At 43.0% G+C, this 26,091-nt stretch overlaps 2 protein-coding genes across 2 annotated transcripts; both read right to left on the bottom strand.

The window, feature by feature from the left end:
- Positions 1 to 2,613: 2,613 nt before the first annotated feature.
- Positions 2,614 to 6,135, bottom strand: LOC142210476 (transmembrane protein 26-like). Its single transcript, XM_075279641.1, has 3 exons — positions 5,942 to 6,135; positions 4,296 to 4,425; positions 2,614 to 3,225 (listed from the first exon to the last, which is right to left on the bottom strand). Exons 1-3 carry the CDS (start codon positions 6,133 to 6,135, stop codon positions 2,638 to 2,640), a joined length of 912 nt encoding a protein of 303 aa, XP_075135742.1. The 3' UTR covers positions 2,614 to 2,637.
- Positions 6,136 to 16,996: 10,861 nt separating this feature from the next.
- On the bottom strand, positions 16,997 to 24,663 carry LOC142210479 (transmembrane protein 26-like). The gene is made up of 3 exons (XM_075279648.1): positions 24,440 to 24,663; positions 19,217 to 19,346; positions 16,997 to 17,581 (listed from the first exon to the last, which is right to left on the bottom strand). Exons 1-3 carry the CDS (start codon positions 24,634 to 24,636, stop codon positions 16,997 to 16,999), a joined length of 912 nt encoding a protein of 303 aa, XP_075135749.1. The 5' UTR covers positions 24,637 to 24,663.
- Positions 24,664 to 26,091: the final 1,428 nt, after the last annotated feature.

Below are 26,091 nucleotides of genomic sequence, written 5' to 3'. Positions count from 1 at the left end.
CAAAAACTCTAAGCAAGGAATTAAACTGCTCACGCCTCCTGCACCGTAGCATGCGAACAGAGGGTGATGCAATGACCCGAACAGGCAGAGACATTACATAAGGCCTTTGTCATTTGTGGTAGTTGGTTACATCACCACTGAAGACTCAGAGCCAGATACTGATGGAGAGGACCACAGTCCCACCACTGCAACAGCAGAGGAAAGAAGAAATAACAATACCATTTTACTTTACACAATTCCCTCTGGTCTTAAATTTTTTCCCCCAGGAAAAACTCTATGTTAAACTCTAGCCCAAACCGCTGTCCTTTTTTTTACCCTGGCCAGTATTTTTTTGGTGAAAAGGTGCAACCTTAGTTGAGATGGGGGGTTAGTTATTGGATAGTCAATGTTGTGTAATAAATCCTAAATGAGCATTGCTAAGGAAAGTCTGTATTCAGTATGTACAGTATAGTATGTATTATATATAGTTATATGCAGGGCTAGGCTCTTAGGCCTTCCTCTCATCTACCTCCCTGTGCACAACTTTGTCAAAAGATGTTTACATGTAATATACAGTGGCATAACTACCATAGAGGCAGCGGAGGCGGCTGCCACAGGGCCCGGGCCATTAGGGGGCCCGGTGACAGCCGCTACCGCTGCGTTTTTTTATTATTTTTTTTTCAATAGGCCGTTACGGGCCCTATTCACTTGCCGATCCTGGCTGGGCCGGGATCGGTAAGTGACACCGCGGGCCCCACAAATACTATCATTATACTCGGGGGTCTTTGCAGACCCCGAGTATAATGATCGGCGGACCGGGAGAGGTAAGGGAACATAACAAACAGTGTTACTTACCTCTCCACGATCCTGCCAGGCCTCCGTCATTCGTGTCTGACGCCACATGACCCAGGCCTGCTTCCCGGGTCATGTGACGTCCGACGTCATTAAAGCAGGACAATAGTGGCGGCCGACAGCCTAGGAGCCGGGGGACAGGTAAGCAACTGTTTCTGTTATTTTAATGTTTTTATTCCCCCGGATGTCCGATTATTATACTCTGGGGTCTGAAAAGACCTCAGAGTATAATAATTGTTTATGGGTGTCCACAGTGGGACATAATACTGTGTGCAGGGGCCACTATGGGGGATAATACTGTGTGCAGGGGCCACTATGGGACATAATACTGTGTGCAGGGGACACTATTGGGGTTAATACTGTGTGTGCAGGGGACACTATTGGGGATAATACTGTGTGTGCAGGGGACCCTATGGGGGATAATACTGTGTGCAGTGGCCGCTAAGGGACATAATACTGTGTGCAGGGGCCACTAATAGACATAATACTGTGTGCAGAGCTTACTAAGGGACATAATAGAGTGCGGAGGAGGGGGTCGGTTGAGGTCTTCGGCGTCAGTTTGGGGGGGGGCCCTATGTCAAAAGTTCGCCACGGGGCCCCACCATTCCTAGTTACACCACTGGTAATATAAGTACAGTCCTATGAAAAAGTTTGGGCACCCCTATTAATCTTAATCATTTTTAGTTCTAAATATTTTGGTGTTTGCAACAGCCATTTCAGTTTGATATATCTATTAACTGATGGACACAGTAATATTTCAGGATTGAAATGAGGTTTATTGTACTAACAGAAAATGCGCAATATGCATTAAACCAAAATTTGACCGGTGCAAAAGTATGGGCACCCTTATCATTTTATTGATTTGAATTCCCCTAACTACTTTTTACTGACTTACTGAAGCACAAAATTGGTTTGGTAACCTCAGTGAGCTTTGAACTTCATAGCCAGATGTATCCAATCATAAGAAAAGGTATTTAAGGTGGCCAATTGCAAGTTGATCTCCTATTTGAATCTCCTCTGAAGAGTGGCATCATGGGCTACTCAAAACAACTCTCAAATGATCTGAAAACAAAGATTGTTCAACATAGTTGTTCAGGGGAAGGATACAAAAAGTTGTCTCAGAGATTTAACCTGTCAGTTTCCACTGTGAGGAACATAGTAAGGAAATGGAAGAGCACAGGGACAGTTCTTGTTAAGCCCAGAAGTGGCAGGCCAAGAAAAATATCAGAAACAGCGGGCCAACAGCGGGCCCGATCAATTATATGGAGCTGCTACCAGAACCAATCCTATACATGGAGAATGCTCCAGCTCATCTCTCAGCCAAAAGCAGCTCCATACATGGGGCAACACGGTGGCTCAGTGGTTAGCCTTGCAGTTTTGGAGTCCTGGGTTCGAATCCCACCAGGAGCAATATCTACAAGGCGTTTGTATGTTCTCCCTGTGTTTGCGTGAATTTCCTCCCATTCTACAAAGACATGCTGATAGGAAAATAAATGTACATTGTGATCCCTATATGGCACTACAATCTACGTTAAAAAAAAAAAAAAAAAAAAAAAAAGCTCATTACAGCAGATTGGTTTGAGGGCTGGCTGTCGACCCCCTTGATCAGTTATATATGGGAGTCTGTCACCAGAACCCAGCCCCACAGATAGGTTCATTTTTATTTCTAATTGATAGACTATAACAGCATATTATTCCTATCACAAAGCATCGGACAGCTGACATATGGCTTACTATAACACTTTTACACTTTTCTCAGCCTTTGATATCATTTTAATGAATACATATTTAGCCTTGTTACACATTTTACAGATTTATATGCAATTGTTTAAATTTCTTTCTTTTGCGATTTTCATTGCACACGAACACAACCACCCTGTATAATTGTATGATAACAGACAGAATGTTTTTGCATATAAAAAAGACCATGGATTCATTGAACACTCCCTCTCTAGTTACCAAGTACAGGCGGTACACCAGAAAGGGCCCATCCTGCATCAACACTGTGATAAGCACACTCCAGACCTCACTGGTACAACATAAAGTCATGACGCAGTTCTTTACTCCAGAGGATGAATGACCCCGCTCACCGACCTCGGGATCTTCAGATGAGGACGACAAAGTTTGGGTGAGAATTAATGTAAATTGCATTATGGCCCAGCTGAATAGACACAGGCCCACCACAGTTATAGTCTGGTTGGTTTTGACTGAAGGCTCCTTCATCAGTTCTAAAATATCCAACATATCTGCACCTAAAGCAAGGTAGAGCAGAAGTAGCTGAGCGAGCTGGTCACGGCTCATTTTCCCTCTTGGCATCATCCAACGTCCTAAAATCAGGACCAGGACAGTTAACTCTTCTGCACTTTGCGCCTCAGATGAGAGTTCTTTGATGACCTGTGAAAGAATTATAACATGCATTACATTTAGGAAAACATAACACATATACTGTATAATACAAATTAATGTAATGGTCAACAATGTCATATTATGAAGCTCTCTTGACATACAGGGTGGCCATAATATAACCTCAGGTGTTTGCAGGCTGACCCAATGGACGGAATTGCCTGAAAATTTGTACGTGTGCTAATCAAGGCATGGGGAAACGGACGGCATGAAAAAAAACTCAAAACCTAAAAATCATCTCCAACTGCTTCCTCGTGACAATGACACCCGCATGACATTTGTATTAATGTTTCTGGCCAGAGTGGAAGTAGATACCAATTGACCATGGAATATCCTGTGGAGCGACGAAGCGCATTGTTACCTGAATGGAACGGTCAACACACAGAACTGTCGCATATGGGCCACCAAAAACCCGCGTGCGCTCGAGGGGGTTCCACTGCATTCACCCAAGGTGACCGTTTGGTGTGGGTTCACCTCATCGTTCATGATCGGACCGTTCTTTTACGAAGATTTGGGCCCAACTGGGGTTGCCACCTGTTCCGTCACAGCAGCGAGGTACCGGACAATGCTGGAAACAGTGGTCGTTCCCCAACTCCAACAGCGGCAGTGTCTGCAGACGATCACCTTCATGCAGGATGGAGCCCCTCCTCACATCGCAAATCCTGTGAAGAACGCTCTTCGTGCACATTTTCCCGACGACAGGATTTTGAGCCGCTCATTCCCTACAGCGTGGCCACCATGCTCTCCGGATCTCACTCCTTGTGATTTCTGGTTGTAGGGACACTTGAAGAAGCGTGTTTATTGGGGGAATGTCGAAACCCTGCCTGACCTCAAAGACCGCATCACGTTGGAAGTGTGCAGCATCTCACCAGAGATGTTACACGCAAGCGTCGAGCACGTTCTGCATAGGATGACCATGCTCACCATGCATGATGGCGGCCACATTGAACAGTCATGCTAGTCCGTAGTCCAAATGGGACATCCCCAACGACACATTATCCCCTGGTGGAGAGTTTTTATATTAAATTTGAAGAATGGCATGTAATAAATGAGATACCTACATCTTTGGTGCATTCAGAATCTGTCGAGTTTGTATCATTAATGATCATTCTAATTTCTAGATAATCAAATTCCACCACAAATATAGAGGGGATAACAGTACATAAATACAGGAACACCATCGGAGAGAACCTACAATAACACAAAGGAGAGTTTAGTACAGGAATAGAAATTCACCTTCAAAAACATCAGTGCTTTTTGAAATATACCAATTTACAGTCCAATATGTTGAATTAATAGTAATAATAAATTAAATTGTGAATACTAATAATACTATAAGTGTGTAACGTCTCTGCCTGTTCGAGTCACTGCGCCACCGTCTGCTCGCATGCTGCAGTGCAGGAGGTGTGTGCAGTTTCATTCCTTGCTTAGAGTTTTTAGTTGCACTGTGTGAACATGGCTATATTTCTGTAACTGATTTTCCACCACACCCATCTCCTTCACATTCATTTCCCTCTGTTCCGCTAATAGTTAAGTTTAGCCTTGCCCTGTGATTGACAGCCTTTCCGCCTATCAACTCCAGGGCGGGTTCTTCCTCTCTATTTATTCTTGGCTGTCATTCACATAGGTGTTTGCTATTGCCTTGTGCGTGCTGGCTTTTCTCTTGCTGTTTATTCTTGTATTCTGATTGTTGACCTCTGGCTTTCCCTATTGACTACTCTTTTGGATTTTGATTTTGTCTCCGTATTGCTAAACTGTTACTGGACCCTTGGCTTGCTGACCTCCCTTTGTTGTTGTTTGTCTTGTCTGCGTTTTGTGTTTCACGTATATAGAAAGGGCCCATCACCAAGTTGCTGCTTATTACATAGGATAGGACCAGGCAAGCAGTAAGGGACAGTGGGGGGTTTCAGACCAGGGCTCACTGTCTCTTGTGCTCCTTCCTCCAGGGTTCATCTACAGTCCTGGGGAACTGCTCCTATTGCAATTCCCTTACAAACTGACTATACAATATATTGACTGGCCGAATAGTTTTTCTTACAGGGTGTTGTAACCCATAGGAAATACAAGTAACAGCCGAGAAAGTAGAAAAACAGACAATGCGGAGCGCTAATAGTATTATACAGTAAGGCTAAGAATAAATATGACGGATATCTAGCAATTAGCTGCTCACCTTTTATGGTTCTGGCAAGTCCACAACCAGTCTTTAGACATGTAAGTTGGGATAGGTTTCCCAATGGACCTCTCAAAGTGGCTGGCGACCTCAGGAACGTAGTTCTAGGTAGACGTCAGGTTAATCAAAAAATGAAGCAATGGAGCGCTGTTCCAACTTGAATAAATCTTTATTCCAAATAGCAAATAGGTGTAACACGTAACGCGTTTCCAGTAAAACCCTTTCTCAAATGTGCATCTTGATGAAGACTAGAGAAAGGATTTTACGCGAAATACGTTCTTTGTTACACCTATTTGAAATAAAGATTTATTCAAGTTGGACCAGCGCTCCATCGCCTAATTTTTTTTTCAAACTTCTGGATACAAGAAACAGCGTCTGTGTGGCAGGTGTATTTCCTAGACTGACCTCACATTGTCTGCAATAGCCAGCTAAAGCCCATTCCTAATAACCAGCCACAGTCCCACCTTAGAAAACTCAGACACAGTCCCTTAGAATAGCGAATCACAGTCCCCTCCCCATATTAGTGATCCTTATTACCATTTCCATTCTCCATGTTTTGTCATCTTCAGTGTCACGATCATCTCGATAAATAAGAGAACAATTCCAGTGAGAAAGCTCCAGTAGAAATCATCTTTCTTGATATCTACCATAACATACACCATAAGTAAGCCATGAAGAGCAAATAATGTCCGGCTGCAGATGGCCGCCAGTATCTTCAGGCAGTTACACATTGTATCAGCTGTATCTGTGGAGAGACAGAAAGAAACCAGTAAATATACCGTATATCTATATTACTCTATATACAGTATATATATCTGCCTCCAATTTTTTTCATTTCTTGAGAAACAAGTAGAACTTTTTCACAAATTTGCCACAGGACACAATCTTTGACCTTTTTGTTGCCGTTCAGGACAAACGTTGTTGTAGACTGCTTAGAAAATGTGACTTAATGTGTATAGCTTTGGTACCATTAGAAACTATACCTCGCCATGCAAAAAAAGAGCCCTTACACATCTCTGTAGATGGAAAGTGTCTATATCGGCACAACCCATTTAAGACAAAGAATGTGCTAGGTCCATTAGTATATTGTTTGCCTTGGACCACTTCACTTTCTCGTTCCAGTTTATTAATGATGTTGTATCAATTACATACAAGGTGCGAGCGTGCAAAAAAAAAAAAAACAACATCAACACAACACTGTTACAAACACTCCCAATCCTGACCTGGGCACTCACTTTTATCCTGCAGAGTATAATCTGCGCCATGTTCTATACATACCACTAAATACTTGGCAAACCAGAGTGAACCCAAGCTCCTTTCCTTTGTAAGCCTGTGATCCTTGCTACAATCTTCTCTGAAATACTTAAATTGGGCCCAGGGGAACAGATTCGCTCTTCAGCCTCATTGCAGTCTGCCTCTTACTGTAGATGAACACCGGCTAAAACTAAGACAAAAGCCATTTGTAAAAGTTGCACCACATAAATATTAGCACCTTACACTGCACATATAAATGATACCATAACGTGCCCATGTAATGTGTACGCAGGGTGTTTAATATGTTATCTACCTCAGTATGTTCTGTCAAGCTTGTCTGTACAGTTTGAAACATGTCTACAGGAGTGCACTGCTAATGAGGCGAGGCAAGGCGAGGTGAGGCGGCTGCTTCAGGCGTCACCTTCGAGAGGTGGCAATTTTACCATTATTTTTTTCTAAACTAGCCCAAGACAGGCCACTCTGAAAACAAAACTGAGCGGACATGTCCTGGGCTGGCTTATACCTCTGCGTCTCAGCACAGACAGTGATGATAAAACATTATCATGCCTCCTGTGCTGATACAGTCATCTTATGCGCGGAAGAAGAGGAGGCGGTATTGACGACAGCTCCATCTCCATCTCAGGATTGTAGGTAGGTGAGAATAACATTTATTTATTTTTTAAATAGGTCACTACCTGCTTGAGTATCCCCAGCAGGTAACGGCCTATTTCCCTACCTCCCCGGTCCTGTTCATGGCTGCCCCCCACTTCCCCTTCTGCTATAGGATGCGGATGGGTCGTGAGCTGAAGAGGGATCGGTAAGTGTGACCAAGGGCCCCACAAACACTGCTATCATCATATTCAGACCCCCAAGTATAATTTCAAGCCCCCCCCCCCCCCCCCATATATCAGGGTCACCCTCCGATAGTGCAGTTTTTGCAGATGCATTTAAATAACCATTGGGTTTTTTTGGATTTTTTTCTTCATATTTTTTTTCTTCAATTATAAGCAACATCCATTTGTACTTCCTGGAAAGGCCAGAGAAAGTAAGTACACGGTAAACACATTACACACATTTTATACAGTAACAACAAGGGCTGTGGTTAGAGGTCCTCAAACAGTGTAGGAAAGGATTTCCACTAGTATCAGAATATATCTAAGCAAAAAAGCACTGATGAAAAATTCTAAAATTTAGCATTTAATATAATACCCCTAAAACACACAAAATGCAACACATAACATAGTGAAATACAAATATTGCCAGGAAAATGGAGGCAAGGGGTTAATCAGTAAAAATTCAGTTACCTCAATACAGCGCCGCACCTCTCATGAGGCGCTATGCCAGGGCCCGGGGGGGGGGCAGCATTTCTGCTGACCTAAGCCAGTCCAGGACAAGCTGTCCTGCACTGGCTTAGCGTCACCGTCTCGGCAGCCCAGCACGGGAAGCGAGCGGTGGATTGGGGAGGCCCTGTGGACGAAGCGCTGCTCCAGCAGCCTCCCCTTGCGCTTAGCAGAGAGCAGGTCCTCTCCCTGCCTGCTAACGCCGCCCCGTCCGCCCCGCCCCCTCCACTCCGCCCCGCCCCCTCCTCCGGGATGTCTGTTCTCCCCGTGTTTGCGTGTATTTCCTCCCATTCTATAAAAGACATACTGATAGGAAAATAAATATACATTGTGAGTCCTATATGGAGCTCACAATCTACGTTAAAAAAAAATAAAAAAAAATAAAATAAAAAAACACTCCCAGTGCAACCCAGACACAGGAGTACAGAGATCAAAGGGGATCCATCAAGGGATGAATAGATTCAAAAGATTTACAAAAAAAAAAAAAAAAACTTTGAAGAAAAAGCATCCTTTCAGCTAGGCTGACTACCGGTTAATGGCAATGGTATTTTATACAGCACCGAATATAATATCTGTGTAAGCGGCTAATATAATGTACGACTCTATATTCAGGAATTTTGTAAAAACATAATACTAACTCCGCAGTCATACAGAATAACAATTCCATTCTTCCAGCAAAAAATGATTGTTAAACTGCCCTGGGTTATTAAGGGTTAAGTAGAAGGGAATGTTTGTAGGACACGAATAGTAAAAAACAGAAGAAGATGACACATCACACTTACAACCCCAGCACTGACTGATACATTTTTATTAAACTTTTTTCTCTTATATATGTCTGTGTATTTTGGCTGCTAACACTAAGGCATATCTCATACAATCTGCAAAACCAGGATCTAAGGGGGAACCAGCAGCAGCACTTTACCTCGTCTAGACTTACACAACACACAGGGAGTGCTTTGCCCATAGATGCTGCCATAAATGTGATCTATGAATGGGAACACAAGTCATCTAAACATCAGCTATGGGGAAAATTGATGCATCCTATTGTAGATAGATATACAGCTTCAGGTACAGTTAACTACAAGTTCTCTTTGCAGAGTATATTATTCAAGTTGTGGGGACGCTATGGGAGTTATCTCTCTATACAACGAGTTGTATCAGGATAGAAAGGGTTACTACTCCCATTATACACTCTGCTTTATATACTAGAGACATGCACCTGTATACACTTGTATCACACAAAGGAAGTCATGTAAATCTTACCTTCTGCTGGTCTCCCTTAATCTCTTACCCAAGGAACCTGCAGGGTTTGATTCTAGGATCTGAGTTTTCCCCAGTGCTTTGCAATTGTTTACTTGCTCAGCCCACTGGGTCAATGGAGCCAACAAATAAAGAGACATCTCCATCAGGAAACACACCCTGCACTGTGATAATAAACCAAAGTGATCACATGTTGTGAAGCCACCGCGCGACCATTCAGTAAAAGGTTCTTGTATTATTTGTATCTCAAAGTGGACAAGATGTAAAGCTGATATTCAGAAGAGGCGAGTTGTTACATTGTATCCACAGGGCTTTCTAGCAACGTCTTCCCAATCAGACATTACTAAAGCCGGTGTTATATTATAAGATCCCAAAAGTAAGTTTCGAGTCTTCTATGTATAATCTTCTCCAGTTGTCCTCTCTTCTCTTTAGGTCTTCAGGCTTCTTAATATCATGTCTATGATGTATGCATACACAAAGGAGTCTTTCATCCGACACCATAAACTCTGAGATTGCGACTCACTTTCCAAATGATGGTAACCCTTTATATTCTTCCCAATAAGGTTTACCAAGCTAGCAGGGTTTAGGTGTCAGCTGTTCTAGTCTTTATTTCTTATGAAATATCTGTATAAAATATCACTTTGGTAACTTTCTCTCACTTTTCCACTCACCTTCACAGGTGTATGGAGATTTACAAAGCCGTTTTTGCTCCAATGAGGGATTATGGGAAAATATGATCACTCATTAAGGAGTGATAGTATCCCCAGATACTTGGTCTATAGTCTCTCACTCTGCCAAACCAGTATCCCTACGCTGTGCTGAAGAGATCCAACAGATCGAAACAGCGCTGTCCACAGCTGGGATTTGGTTCCTTTTCGAATAGATTTACTAGTTTGGCCAAACCTCACATCTTAGCATTAAGGCTTGTTGAAAAAGTCTTGCACAATGTTTAAGAGGGCTGCCCCTAGAGGGCAGAAAACAGAGGCACTGTTTTCCTATTTACATCTTGGGAAACAGATTTGTATATTTTTCCCATAATCCCTCAGTGGAGCGAAAACGGCTTTGTAAGTCTCCATACGACTGTAAAGGTGCTCACTCCTTAAGGAGTAATATTATCCCCAGATCCATAGTATTATGCCCATAGTGACCCCTGTGCGTAGTGTTATACCCATACTGGTCCCTGCACACACAGTATTATGCCCCATAAGTGGCCCCTGCTCACACAGTATTAGGCCCCATAGTGGCCCTTGCACACAGTATTATGCCCCATAGTGACCCCTGCACACAGTATTGTGGCCCTTGCACACAGTATTATACCCCATTGTGGACTACCCATGAACAATTAGTATAATGATCGGAGACTCAGAGGAAAATACAAACATAAAAAAACACTGTTACTTACCTCTCCCTGGCTCCGGCACACTCCCTGCAGATTTCTTCAACGTTGGAACAAATGTTACCTGTCCCAGGCCGGCGTCGCAAAACATTATTATTAAAATGCATGAGTAAATTATAAAAATTGAAAGTAATTAGCAAATAGAGATAAAACCAAATCAGCAAGGGATAGACCCGTGTACACGCTAGCATCAGAAGACTGACGTCTGAAAATTTTAAAAGTCATTTGAGCTATAGATGAAAAGCAAGAAAGATCCAAGAAGATTCTCTTTGGTGTTGTCTCCTTTACAGGTTGGGAACCAACTTTGGAATTTGTTCAATCGGTTAATGAGATTATTTGCATTAAGGAGGACCTTTCGCCACCTCCACCTCACATATATGCACCAATAGGGGCTGTTCTACTGATTCTGGCACAGTTGGAATTTATTCTCTAAATCCCACCATTCCTGAGCAATGCTTGTTGTTAGTTTCAGCACAATTATACTCTTTGCTGGCAGGTGGGTCTCAGGACCACCCACTTGACACTAGAGAGAATAATTGTAGTGAAAATAACATTAATGGTTTATTTGACATGGCATATTACAGTGCAGGGCATGTACCTAGCATACATTATATGGCACCAGTGGTATACTAACAATATACAGTTCTTAAAGTGGTATGCACGCAGTCTTTATGTAAGGGTTATATTAGGTTTATAGTCCCTACAGGCTGTCAGATATACAATGATGCTGCTTTCCCCATCAGTTGCATTACAGGAAACAGATGAGTACGAAGATGTAGATCAGATAACATTTGCACAGAAGACAATGTGTCTGAGTCATTAAGATATGTGTTATCTGCTTTATGTTTTAACAATAGAGATCAATTGAATTAATATTATATTAGTATTATAAAAAGCAGATGACTAATGTGGAGCCTTACATTTGTATTACGGAAGTGATGGAGTTCTGAGCCGCTGATGTCTGCAGTTATTGTTATAGGGAACATCAGACTATAACTCACTGACTGGGGGCAATGACAATACTCTACAGTGTAGGTTCTGGGGGTGACAATGGCCAAAAGGAACGAGAGCTCAGAAAACAGACTGGCAGAATCAAGAAGGCTTGTAATCTTGGTAAAGAGACCCAACAGCACTCATATTAAAGGGATCCTATCATTAAAACTCAATTTTTTCTGCCTACCATGTAGGAATAGCCTTAAGAAAGGCTATTTTTCTCCTACCTTTAAATGTCTTCTCCGCGTCACCGTTAGACATATAATCCAGTTTTCGTTGGTATGCAAATGAGTTTCTCTTCTCCACCGCCATCTTCTTTAGGAACGGGTCTTCTTCGCGTCTTCTTCCAGCGGTGGCTTCAAACTTCTAGGCCTCGGGCAGCCAACTGCGCATGCCTGCCGGCCACAAGAAAATGGCCGCTTACAATACTGTGTAAGCGGCCATTTTCTTGTGGCCAGGGGGCATGTGCAGTCGGCTTTGCCGTAGGCCCAAGTCCTAGAAGTTTGAAGCCACCACCAGCAGAAGATGCAAAGAAGACCCGTTCCTGAAGAAGATAGAGGCGGCACTGGAGAGTTCTCTCGCAGCATTGGGGTGCCCCCAGTGCTGTTTGCATACTGAAGAAAACCAGATTATATAACAAACGGCGGCGCGCAGAAGACATCTAAAGGTAGGAGAAGAATAGCCTTTCTTAACCACTTCCGGACCGCCCATAGACTATAAACGTCCGGGAAGTGGTTGCCTAGTTCTGACAGGACGTACCAGAACGTCCAATCAGAACACAGCAGCTGCACGGAGATCGTGCAGCTGCTGAAGCTGGGAGCCGGCTGTAACTTCAGCCGGAGCTCCCAGAGAGATGGCAGAGATGGTTTATTCCCTTCCCTGCCTTCTTGATCGCCGTGTATACAGCACTCAATGATAGCTGTACACACGGCTATGGGTGCCTCCATGATGCGGCCGCCCTCTGACCCAGTGGTCACGTGATCCGCCGGGCTCAGTGTCTTACATTAGCTGCTGGGTCCTACAAGACCCAGATCAGCTCTGTAAGTGTAAAAAACAGTGTGCAGGAGGCTGGATTCCTCCTGTAACTGAGGCTAAATGTACCAGCCTCAGTTATAGGGGAAATCAGCCTCCTTAACAAAAAAAAAAAGTGATCAGATGTCTCCAAAAGTCTCTTATGACCTTATGGGGACACCATCTGAGAAAAAAAAATAAAATATAATAAAAAAAGTTTAAAAAAATGAAAATAAAATAATTTAAAAAAATAAATAAAATAATACGCTAATAAAACGCCGTTATTAAAGGCATAGCCCCACCCCCGACAACACCATACAAAATAAAAATTACTGTAATGGAGAGGAAAAACTATTTTATAAAGTTTTTCAGTAGCACTTTGTGTTATTAAATAAAAAATAATAATAATAAAGTGAAAAACCAGACACAATTTCCCTCCTATTTGTTTATATTTTGCCGGATATAAAAAAAAATAAAACATATTTGAAAATAAAAACAGATAAAAAAAAAGCCCTATGTGTTTCCCTGAAAAAAGACGCAAAAATTAGTTGAACGAGAAAAACGTTACAGCCCTCTAAACCGCACATACAAAAATCCCCGAAAATGTGTCTGGTCCTGGACCACAAATTGGCCCGGTACTGAAGTGGTTAAGGCTATTCCTATGTGGTAGGTAGAAAAAATTGAGTTTTAATGATAGGATCCTTTAACGTGGAAATACACCCTGACATTACCTCAATGTAGTGTCCATAATGGAAATTAAACTGGGTGGAGGCCACTAAAAGGACATTATAGTGCATGGGAACCACTGTGGTGGGATTAAACTGTGTGTAATACACTAAGGGGGCAATATATTGTGTAGGGGCCACTAAAGGGCATTTTTTTCTGTTTATGGGCCACTAAGGGAGCATTATACTGTCTGGGGGACACGAAGGGAGCAAAATAGTGTGTGTTTATGATGCACTTAGGGGCATCATGAAACTTTTAAAAAGTTGGAACACTTTGTTAAATATAAATAAATAATGCAATGATTTGGATATTTAATATCACCATATTGTATTCACAATAGAACACAGAAGACATATCAGAAGCTGAAAGTTATACACTAGAACATAGGCAGAACAAATACAGAAGCTGAAAGACAGACATTTCTCCATGTCATTGCAAAAAAATTTCAACCCTTCAATGTATTTTACCAATGGTTTAAGTAAAATGATGGCTAGTAAAGGTTAGCGGGTGACCATGCCTAGTATTCCTGGTCAGAGAGAAGGCTTCCAATACGTTTTCATGTATTTGTTTCTGCAGTACAGGAGCTTTTTTTTTTTTCTTTTAACACTAAATCCATTTTAAATGTCTCTCTCTAAAACCAATTTCTCTTATCTCTGTCTATAGAAACTCAATTTATTTCTATTAACAGCTTTTATGGCACTTGAACCAAAGAAATATTCCTTTCCCAGTTGTGTTTCCCCTCCAAAAGTTTAACACCTTAAAGAGGACCTTTCACCACTTTTGGGCACAGGCAGTGTTATATACTGCTGGAAAGCTGACAGTGCGCTGAATTCAGCGCACTGTCGGCTTTCCCGATCCGTGCCCAGTGTAAAGAGCTTACGGTGCCGGTACCGTAGTGCTCTATGGTCAGAAGGGCGTTTCTGACCATTAGCCAGGAACGTCCTTCTGCCTCGCGGCGCTTATCGCGCTGTGCTGTGGAGCAGGGAGGAACGCCCCCTCCCTCTGCTCACACAGCTCGTCCATAGACGAGTATTATCAGGAGGGGAGGGGGCGTTCCTCCCTGCTCCACAGAACAGCGCGATAGGCACCGCAAGGCAGAAGGACGTTCCTGGCTAATGGTCAGAAACTCCCTTCTGACCATAGAGCACTACGGTACCGGCACCGTAAGCTCTTTACACCGGGCACGGATCGGGAAAGCCGACAGTGCGCTGAATTCAGCGCACTGTCAGCTTTCCAGCAGTGTATAACACTGCCTATGCCCAAAAGTGGTGAAAGGTCCTCTTTAAAGCTGAGGCTAAACATTGCGAGAACGCAGCTTTTTTTTTTTTGCAGATATTTTTGCGCTTTTTTGAGCCAAAGTCAGGAGTGGATTGAGCGGAAGGGAGAAGTATAAGAACTTCTTATATATTTCCCATTCCTTTTGTAACCATTTTTGGCTTTGGCTAAAAAAAAACGCAACAAAATCTGCAACAAAAAAAGCTGCGTTTTCGCAATGTTTCGCCTCAGCCTTAGGCTGAGGCCCCATGTTGTGGAAATGCACCTTATTTTGTTGCAGATTTTGCTGAAGTTTTTTGAGTCAAAGCCAGGAGTTTATTGAGTAGAAGGAAGAAGTGTAAGAACTTCTTATATATTTCACATTCCTCTTGTAGCCATTCTTGGCTTTGGCTCAAAAAAACGCAGCAAAATCTGCAACAAAAAAAAGCTGCATTTTGGCAACGTGGGGCCTCAGCTTAAAGACAAATTCCAAGTCATATTTTTTGGTAGTTTTTAAGCCAACTTTGGAGTTGATATTTATTAGTGTACAGCTTAGTTTATTCTTTCGGTTTTACATTGTTCCCCTTCTCCATGTTGCTGTTTATACTGAGCTGATGACGTTCCGTTAGTTGGGTCACTTGGAGAAGCCAATTGGGGCGTCATTGGTGCGGATTCATCAGGGCAGGGCTGTTTAATGCTTCAGTTGAGAGGTGTTGCTGCTGTGGAGTAGAGTTCATGGGGTAGGCCCCATTCGGCGTATCATCACTGGTGGGCAGGATCTATAGGTAGTATGAAGGAGTTAGGGTTGTGGTTTATCCTCAGCTGGACAGAACGCATACAAGCAGTGGCGTAACTAGGAATGGCGGGGCCCCTTGGCGAACCTTTGACATGGGGCTCCCCCCCTGACCAACACTGACGCCGAAGACCTCGACTGAACCCCTCCTACGCATTCCTGAGTGTTCCATTATCCCCCATGTTGGCCCCTTCACACAGTATTATCCCCCATAGTGGCCCCTGCAAACAGTATTATCCCCAATAGTGGCCCCTGCACACAGTATTATCCCCCATAGTGGCCCCTGCACACAGTATTATCCCCCAGAGTGGCCCCTGCACACAGTATTATCCCCAATAGTGGCCCCTGCACACAGTATTATCCCCCATAGTGGCCCCTGCACACAGTATTATCCCCCATAGTGGCCCCTGCACACAGTATTATCCCCCATAGTGGGCCCTGCACACAGTATTATCCCCCATAGTGGCACCTGCACACAGTATTATCCCCCATAGTGGCCCCTGTACACAGTATTATCCCCCATAGTGGCCCCTGCACACAGTATTATCCCCCATAGTGTCCCCTGCAAACAGTATTATCCCCAATAGTGGCCCCTGCAAACAGTATTATCCCCAATAGTGGCCCCTGCACACAGTATTATGTCCCATTGTGGACACCCATAAACAATCATTATACTCTGGGGTCTTTTCAGACCCCAGAGTATAATAGTTGGAGACCCAGGGGAATAAGAACATAAAAAACTACTGTTGCTTACCTGTCCCCCGGCTCCTACACTGTCGGCCTCCGCTGCCGTCCTTCTGCAATGACGTCGGACGTCACATGACCTGGGACATCAGACATCAGACAACAAGGAAGGAGGCCTGGCAGGATCGTGGAGAGGTAAGTAACAGTGTTTTTTAAGTTTCTTACCTCTCCCAGTCCGCCAATCATTATACTCAGGGGTCCGAAAAGACCCCCGAGTATAATAATAGCAGCGGTCGTGGCTCTCACCGGGCCCCTAATGTCCCAGGCCCTGTGGCAGCTGCCTCTGCTGCTATGCCGGTAGTTACGCCACTGCATACAAGGCACCTGCATAGGATGCTGTGTAAATGAGATGTCACAATATCCTACCAATGTACCTGTAATGCCAATAACATAGGCTGGTGTTGAGCAGAGCCCGCGCCACAGCACCAGTCAATGAACCCAACATGTGACCCTGAGTTAGATATTCATCAGATATCAGATCCTATGCAGATGTCTTTCATGTACCCTGTCAAACTGAAGATAGCCCACACCCTTCACACTTTTTTATATTTTGAGCATACTAGTCGCAGCATACTAGTCTGCCCAAAGATCATTGAAATGTTCCTGTATTATGCAATGGAAACCTGACACCTAAAGTAAGTGCGAACGGAGCCTTGAGAAACACTTCAAAAATAGAATACCTTCTCGGATAGATTATTACTGCCATTGTCACCAGGAACCTTTATTTTTTTCTGCTTTGTTGCAAGTAGACTTTTTTTTTTAACATTTTTAATCCAATATTAAATACATTTTTATTAGCATTCCACATTTTACAATATTTCTCATTCTAAATTGACATGCAGCTGGTTCACTTTCTTTCTTTTGCAACTTTCTTTGCACAGAAACACAACCAAACTGTATATTTGTATTGCAACGGACAGAATGTTTTTGGATATAAAAAAGGTCATGGACTCATTGAACACTCCCTCTCTGGTTACCAAGTAGAGACGGTAAACCAGAAAGGGTCCGTCCTGCATCCCCACTGCAATGATCACATTCCAGACCTCATCGGTGCAAAACAAAGACCGTCGGCACGACTGGACTTCAGATGACGACCGGTACTGCTCATCGAGCTCGGCTTTCATAGAAGACATAGTTTGGGTGAGCACTAATGTGAATTGCATCATGGCCCAGCTGAATAGACACAGGCCCACCACAGTTATAGACTTGTTGGTTTTTACTGAAGGCTCCTTTATCAGTTCTAAAATATCCATCATATCTGCACCCAAAGCGAGGTACATCAGAAGTAGCTGAGCGAGCTGCTCACGGGTCATTTTACCCCTTGGCATCATCCAACGTCCTAAAATCACAACCAAGACTATTAACTCTTCTAAACCTTGTATCTGCTTGGAGAACTTTTGGGAGACCTGTTAAGAGATCATAACATGAATTTTTTATTTAGAAAATATACTAATTTACTCATGCAAGAGCCGTCGATTTCATTCTCTGAAGTACTTAAAGGGGTTGTATTAACTATATAAATTCATCCCTATTTATACCGTAGTGGATAACTTCATGATCAGTGCCCCAGCCGATCATGGGAATGGAGGTCTGTAGGCTAACATGCTCCCTGCCTCTTCATTCATTCTCTATGAGAGTGCCCAATATACTTGGCCATCTCTGCTTACGCTGTTATAGAGAATGAATGGAGGGGCAGGCACCTGCTCATCCTACTGATCCATCAGGATGGGGGACCCAGACCCCTGTTCTTGATTAGATCCTTCCAATCATGAAGGTATCCTAACAATACCAATATCCCCTAACAATTGGGGATATCTTCTATAGTTGGTAGAACCCCATTATTCTTCCATTAGAAGACACCTGCTTGGAGTAGGGGGTGTGGAGGCTGTTTGTGGCTGCTGTCTGCTCTGGTTTATTGGTGAAGATCCCTTACAGTCCCTCAGAGAGGCTATCTGACAGCTCGTTCTCTAGCCCTTATCTCTGGTGATTAGTAAATGCCGGCCCCATTCAGATGTAACTGATTTTCAATCACAAGAAATACTGTAACAAAATCTGCCGTGTGCAGATAAGTGCTAGAGAACAAGCTGTCAGACAGCTTCTCTGACAGGTCCCACTGAGAAGGGGTAAGACTAGTGCACTTGGCATGAGAAAAAGTATTGCGGCAGGGGAAACATTTTTAAAAAGGACCTTTCACCATTTGGGGCACATGCGGTTTAATACACTGCTAGAAAGCTGACAGTGCACTGAATTCAGCGCACTATCGGCTTTCCCATTGTGTGCCCCCAGTGAAGAACTATCGGTGCGGGTACCATAGCTCTTCACCGTCAGAAGGGCATTTCTGACAGTCACATTACAGTCACCTTCTTCACATTAGTGTCTATAGAGCTGTACTGTGAGAGCGGTGAGGAACACCCCCTCCCCTCCTGATAGTACTGGTCCATAGATGAGTACTGGGGAGGGGGGTGCTCCCAGGGGTGAACCTGCCTTTTTTGCCGCCCGAGGCGGACGACAGAAAGCCGCCCCCTCCCGGGAGGAGGGGTGGAGTGAAGGGGGCGGGGTGGAGCGAAGGGGGCGTGGCGGAGCGGCGTTAGCAGGCAGAAAGCATGCACCGAGAGGACCTGCTCTCTGCCTGAGCGTGAGGGGAGGCCGCTGTTGCAGCGCTTCTCCAGCAGCCTCCCCAATCCATTGCTCGGTGACGCTAAGCCAGTCCAGGACAGCTTGTCCTGGACTGGCTTAGGTAAGCAAAAATGCCGCCCTCCCCGGGGCCCTGGCATAGCGCCGCCTGAAGCGGTCGCTTCAGGTCGCCTCATGGGAGGTGCGGCGCTGGGCATTCCTCACTGCTCAGTGTCATCGCTGGCCGGTAAGCAACGCCCCCTCTTACAGTACAGCGCTATAGGCGCTGCTGCGAAGACAGAATGTCAGAAACGCCCTTCTGACGGTGAAGAGCTACGGTAGCGGCACCGTTAGCTCTTCACCGGGGGCACAGAAAAGGAAAGGCGATAATATCATCTTTGCATGCATGTATTATATGAGGTACATACATCTTCGGTGCATTCAGCATTTGTCTGGTTGGTAATGGTAGCATTCCTTCTAATTTCTAGGTATGCAAGTTCCATCACAAATACAGAAGGAATGATAGTACATAAATACAGAAACACCATCGGAGAGAACCTACAATAACACAGAGAAGAGATTAGTTTAGGAATAGAACTTGTAATTACAAAATGCAATACTTCTGGGTAATAACACGGCTAGATATGGAGATATGAATCACTAGTAATGGCATATTGATCTGTGAACTGCAAATTGTAAAATCTGCAAATCAATGTACTCATTTCTAGTCTCCGTAAGGGAATAAGTGATTATATGGTTGACTGGTGGAATGTAGCTATAGACACCATCCCCAACTCAGGCTGTGCTTTCAATGTGAAAATCCCCAAAATGACACGTACCAAAGTACTTTGTATGCAGGCTTTCCACTCATTCACTGTAGGCCTCAAGAACACCAACTTAGAAGCTCCCCAGATTTTTTATTTTCCATTTATAACGCTACCTCACCAGCAATATTCTACTTGTGTAATTTATTTTGTTATACATTCTGAATTCTTTCATCATGGGCAAATGTGCAGCGCTGGAGTCCTGGGTTCAAATCCTGCCACGGACAACATCTGTAAGGAGTTTGTATGTTCTCCCCGTGTTTCTGCGGGCTCCTTCTGGGTACTCCAGTTTCCTCCCATATTCCAAAGACATACTGATTGATTGACAGATTGTGAGCCCTATATTGGACAGTGACTGACAATATATATAAAGGGTGGCAGAATATGATGGCGCTATATAAGTAAGCAAAATAATGAGATAAGGAAAATACATCAATAGACAAGTGGCCAATCTCTTCTGTTTGGCTAGCTACCTATGTCCTGGCCTATAAAGATATATACTACATCTCTAGACCAGACATTACCTCCCTGCTGGCCAGAATTCCAGATTGTTTAGCGGCCGTAGCCTCCTTCCTCTCCTCCTGCTTTCTCAAACTGAACATGGAGAAAACAGAGTTTATCATCTTCAGCCCATCCTGTATGACCCCTCCACCTGACCCATCTATCAAAGTTAATGGAACCACAATTACCCCTGTCCCACAGGCCCGATGCCTTGGGGTAACTCTGGACTCTGACATATCCTTCAAGCCACATATTCAAGCCCTCAACACCTCCTGTCGCCTCCAGCTCAAGAACATCGCCCCTTCCTCACTCAGGAAACTACCAAGATGCTCGTCCAGGCCCTGATAATCTCCCGCCTAGACTACTGCAACACCCATCTCCATGGACTCCCAGCTAACACCCTCGCCCCCCTCCAGTCTACCTTAAACTGCACTGCCCGCTTAATTCACCTCACCCCCCGATCTTCATCAGCTGCTCCCCTCTGCCAGTCCCTCCACTGGCTACCTATAGCCCAGCGAATTTAATTCAAGTTACTAACGCTAACATACAAAGCCATTCACAACCTGTCCCCTCCATATAGCTCCAAACTAATCCTCCTACTCCACTCTACTCTCATCCGCTCCTCACACAACCACCTCCAAGACTTCTCCTGTGCATCCCCCATACTCTGGAACTCCTTACCACGACACATAAGACTGACCCCCACAATCACAGGCTTCAAGAAGGCCCTGAAGACTCACCTATTCAGGAAGGCCTACAACCCCCAATAACACTATCACCTCACTGCCATCTGTACAGTCTCCCCCCTCTCCTTCTGTCTCTACCCCCTTCCCTCATAGATTGTAAGCCCTCGCAGGCAGGGCGCTCTATCCCACTGTGCCAGTCGGTCACTGTTAGTATTATATCTACCTGTATATTTTGTGCATTGTATGTAAACCCTCAAATGTAAAGCACCAAGGAATTAATGGTGCTATATAAATAAACAATAATAATAATATACTTTACACATATGTCTATATCTATACGTTATATTACATTACATGTATACACACGTGGACAAAATTGTCGATACCCCTCATTTAATGAAAGAAAAACCCACGATGGTCACAGAAATAACTTGAATCAGACAAAAGTAATAATAATCCAATTACATGTTGACAAGCCACAAAGTTTCTGGGAGAATGTCCTATGGACCGATGAATCAAAAATCAAACTTTTTGGCAAGGCACATCAGCTCTATGTTCACAGATGGAAAAATGAAGCATATCTGGGGCTGCTGTGCTGCATCTGGCACAGGGTGTCTTGAATCTGTGCAGGGTACAATGAAATCTCAAGACTATCAAGGGATTCTAGAGAAAAATGTACTGGCCAGTGTTAGAAAGCTTGGTCTCAGTCGCAGGTCAAGGAGATTGCAACAGGATAATGACCCAAAACACACAGCTAAAAACATCCAAGAATGGCTAAGAGGAAAACATTGGACTATTCTGAAGCGGCCTTATATGAGCCCTGGCCTAAATCCTATTGAGCATCTTTGGAAGGAGCTGAAACATGTCGTCTGGAAAAGGCAGCCTTCAAACCCGAGACAACTGGAGCAGTTTGCTCATGAGGAGGCCAAAATACCTGCTGATAGGTGCAGAAGGTTGTGCAACAAAATATTAAGTTATGGAAACTATAATTTCTGTCCAGGCCTGTTTCATGATTTTTTTATTTTTTTATTTTTTATTTTAAATTCTGTTGAAGTGAAAAGCAATGTCTGACTTTCATTTGTATAGAATTTTTATTTATTACTTTTGTCAAATTCAAGTTATTTCTGTGACCATTGTGGGTTTTTATTACATTAAACGAGGAGGACCAACAATTTTGTCCATGTGTGTATATTGTTAGTGCTATTGCCACTTTTTGTCTGGTTAGTGATACTATTTATATGTGGGAAAATTCATTACTGTTCATATTGAAGAGTCCTGTGTTGTTGGGAGAATAATGTAGATAAACTCCGACCATTTTAATTTTTGAAATTTTCCAGTAGCTGCTGCATTTCCCCCCTTGGCTTATACTCAACTCATAGTCAATAAGTTTTCCCAGTTTTTTGTGGTAAAATTAGGGGCCTCGGCTTATATTTGGGTCGGCTTATACTCGAGTATATACGGTACTTTTTTTTTTAAAGGAAGTTAGAAGTTAAGCAGGTCGGGGAGTGTTTAGTTTACTGTATAAAGATCATTTTATTCCAGACAACCCCTTTAAGGGCAAGCCATCAATTTTAAAAGATGGATAACCCCTTCAATATTATGGTTGATCAGATATATAAATGGAACAAGTCACCAATTTTCTAAATAAATATATTTCTAACGATGCTACTGACATGAAACTCTCACCAGATGTCGATAACAACCCATCCAATCCACACAAGCAAAGAAATCAAACCATGGATGTTCATAAATTATGTTGAGGGGATATCGTCACTCCATAAGGAGCGAACCACCATTTAGGTGTGTGGAGTCTTATTAAGCCATGAGTGCTCCACTGTGCAAAGGAACATGGGAAGAAAATGCAAATCTGACTTCCATGATGTAATTAGGAAGCCAGTGCCTCAAGTATGCACACCAATAGAGGGCGCTGACTGAGAATGTGCGAGTCTGTCTTCCATGATGTAATTAGGAAGACAGAGTATCAGTCAAACAACCCTATAGAGGGCGCTCCCTTTAACATCATGCCGACCTTCTCAGAGGCCTTTGTTTGCAATGATGTTGGGATTATACCAGATAATCATAAATTATGTGTAATAATGAGAAATGACACCGGCAAAAGTATTGAACTCCCTTATTGAAATTGATTTAATACTTTGTACAAAAGCCTTCATTGGTGATGAAGCTTTAAGACGCCTCCTGTATGGAGTAACTAGTGGCCGGCATTGCTCCGGTGTGATTTTGGCCCATTCTTCCACACATACACTCCTCACATCCTGAGGATGGGCTTCTTCTATGAACTCTGAGCTTTAATTCCTTCCATAGATTTTCGATTGGGTTCAGGTCAGGGGCTCGGCCATTTTACCAGCTTTATTTTCTTTCTCTGAAACCAGTTGAGAGTTTCCATGTGTTTGGGATCATTGTTTTGCTGGGATGTCCACCCTAGTATAATCTTCATCATTCTGGAAGTTGTCAAAAGATTTTTATCAAGATCACCTCGGTACATTTGTCCTTCCTGCATAGATATAAAGTTGGCCAGTGCCATATGCTGAAAAATAGCTCCACACCATGATGATCCCACCACCAAACTTCACTGTTAGTGGCGTGTTCTTGGGGTAATATACAGTGCCTTTTGACCTCCAAACATGATGTGTATTATGGCATCCAAAGAGTTCAATTTCTCATCTGACCAGACTATATTCTCCCAATATCTCACAGGTTTGTCTTTAAATGTGCTTAACTTGGACGCTTGGACATCTCTTCTGATAATTCTTTTCACTCCTTTGTTTGAAATCTTGCGAGGAGCATCTGGTCGTGGCCGGTTTATGGTGAAATGATGTTCTTTGCACTTCCAGATTATGGCACCAGCAGTGCTCACTGGAACCTTCGGTGGTTTAGAAATTCTTCTGTAACCTGTGCCATAATAATGCATTGCAACAATAAGATTGTGAAGGTCTTGAGACAGCTTACTGGTTTTATCCCATCATGCGATGTTTCTTGTGTTGGCCCCTTACGCTGGGTTCACACCAGCGTTTGGGTCTCCGTTATCAGGTTTCCGTCTTCTGCATGCAGAAGACGGAAACCTGTCATGTTGAGTCCGGCCGTGAGCGCTCACGGCCGGACACTTTTCAAACCCATTCAAATTAATGGGTTTGAAAGATGCCTGCAGGTTTCCGTCTACTGCCCTGTGCAGGATACGGAAACCTGCATAACGGAGTCCCGGGCGCAGATGTGAACGAGCCCTTAGTAATGAGACACCCTTTTGTAGGCCATCAGTAGAACTTACCGATATTATTTGTCACTAAGTGTCAGAATTTCTTTCCAATTCCTGATAGATTTCAGCTGGTGTCAGGACTTTCCATGGCTTTTTGCAACTCTCTTTCTTCATGTGCTTAATATTTTTTTCCCTGTGTCATTTCTCATTATTATACATAACTTACTTTATGGACATCTATGGTTTGATTCCTTTGCCTGCATAGTTTGGAATGGGTCGGGTGGTGAGAATTTCATGTTAATAGCACCTTTAGAAATACATTTACTTAGAAAATTGATGATGTGTTCAATACTTATTTCACCCACTGTATATACTGTTCATAAACCGGGTGCTCATATGTAAATCCAAGTCTCGTGCTTTTTATATTACCACTTCCATTCTCCATTTCTTGTCATCTTCAGTGTCACAATCATCTCAATGACCAAGAGAAGAACTCCAGTGAGAAGAATCGAGTAAAAATTGTCTCTCGTTTGTTCTACTATTAACCCCACCAAACCTGCTCCATGTAAAGCAAACAATAAGCGGCTGAAGATGGCTGCCAGTATCTTCGTACAGTTACACTTCATTCTGCCAGTTTTACTAGCAATCTGTGGAGAGACAGAAACAAAGTGGTAAATATACAATAGATAGATAGATAGATAGATAGATAGATAGATAGATAGATAGATAGATAGGAGATAGATAGATAGATAGATAGATAGATAGATAGATAGATAGATAGATAGATAGATAGATAGGAGATAGATAGAGTAGATAGATAGATAGATAGATAGATAGATAGATAGATAGATAGATAGATAGATAGATAGATAGATAGATAGATAGATAGATAGATAGATAGATAGGAGATAGATAGATAGAGTAGATAGATAGATAGATAGATAGATAGATAGATAGATAGATAGATACAGTAGATAGATAGATAGATAGATAGATAGATAGATAGATAGATAGATTCTATCTATCTATCTGTCCTATACACACAAAGACATGCAGAAAGAAGGGAATGTACACTATTAGGACCAGCAAGCTTCTTAATCTTAAATGTGCCAGAACTGATATGAAATCTGGCATAAATTATAACATATTTGTCAGGCTACCCCTTCTGTCCCTGCCTTGTCCACGCATAATAAAAAATGGTGTAATAGGGGAGGGGTGGATTAAAAAAATTTGTTGCCAACTGGCAAATATGCAACTTTTCTAACCACAGAGATTACAAAATCTTTAGTTTTACTCAAAATAGCTGATGCAAAAATGAATACACCCCACATCAAAACTACTACAGCTAGTATTTTGTATGACCTCCATGATTGATGACATCACTAAGCCTTCTAGGCATGGAATGAACATGATAGCGACATATTGCAACTTCTATCTTTTTCCATTCTTCCAGAACAACCTCATTTAGAGACTGGATGCTGGATTGAGAGTGATTCTCAAAAAGTCTCTTCAGAATTCCCCATAGGTGTCCGATTGGGTTCAACTCAGGAGACATACTTGACCATATTGGAAAAGTGCATGAAAATTCTTTTCTTTAAATATAGATGTTCGGATAGTGTCTCTGGAGCAAATATCAGAAACTGACTGACAACGCAGAGTAGGAAAACTTTCTGTATAAATTTCACACACAGAGATAGATCCCAAGCATCCAAACGTCTTCACCAGTATGAGCCACCAAGCCAAATGGACTTGGACTGAATGTTGGGACCCAAGTTACCACCACGGAAACTTTATAAGAAATAAACACTCCACAAACTGAAGTCAATCCACAGTCTATGATGAACTTGCAGAGAAGAACATCAAAATCAGGAGGAATGTCCAAACCAAAAGTCAGTCCGAGATGTAACAACAGAGCCAAATTCAGGAGACAAGCAGATTTCAGTAACTAGTCAAAAGCCAGTCCAAGAGTTAAAGTCAGAGTCAAATCAGAATACAAGCGGATTTCCAGTAACAAGCCAAAGGTCAACATAGAGCAGTCCAACATAAACGATCAGGAAAAGGAAGGTTCACAACATACAACC

The sequence above is a fragment of the Leptodactylus fuscus genome, chromosome 6 (genome assembly GCF_031893055.1).
Source record: "Leptodactylus fuscus isolate aLepFus1 chromosome 6, aLepFus1.hap2, whole genome shotgun sequence".
Classification (NCBI taxonomy): domain Eukaryota; kingdom Metazoa; phylum Chordata; class Amphibia; order Anura; family Leptodactylidae; genus Leptodactylus; species Leptodactylus fuscus.
This window is presented reverse-complemented; position numbering and strand designations above follow the sequence as displayed.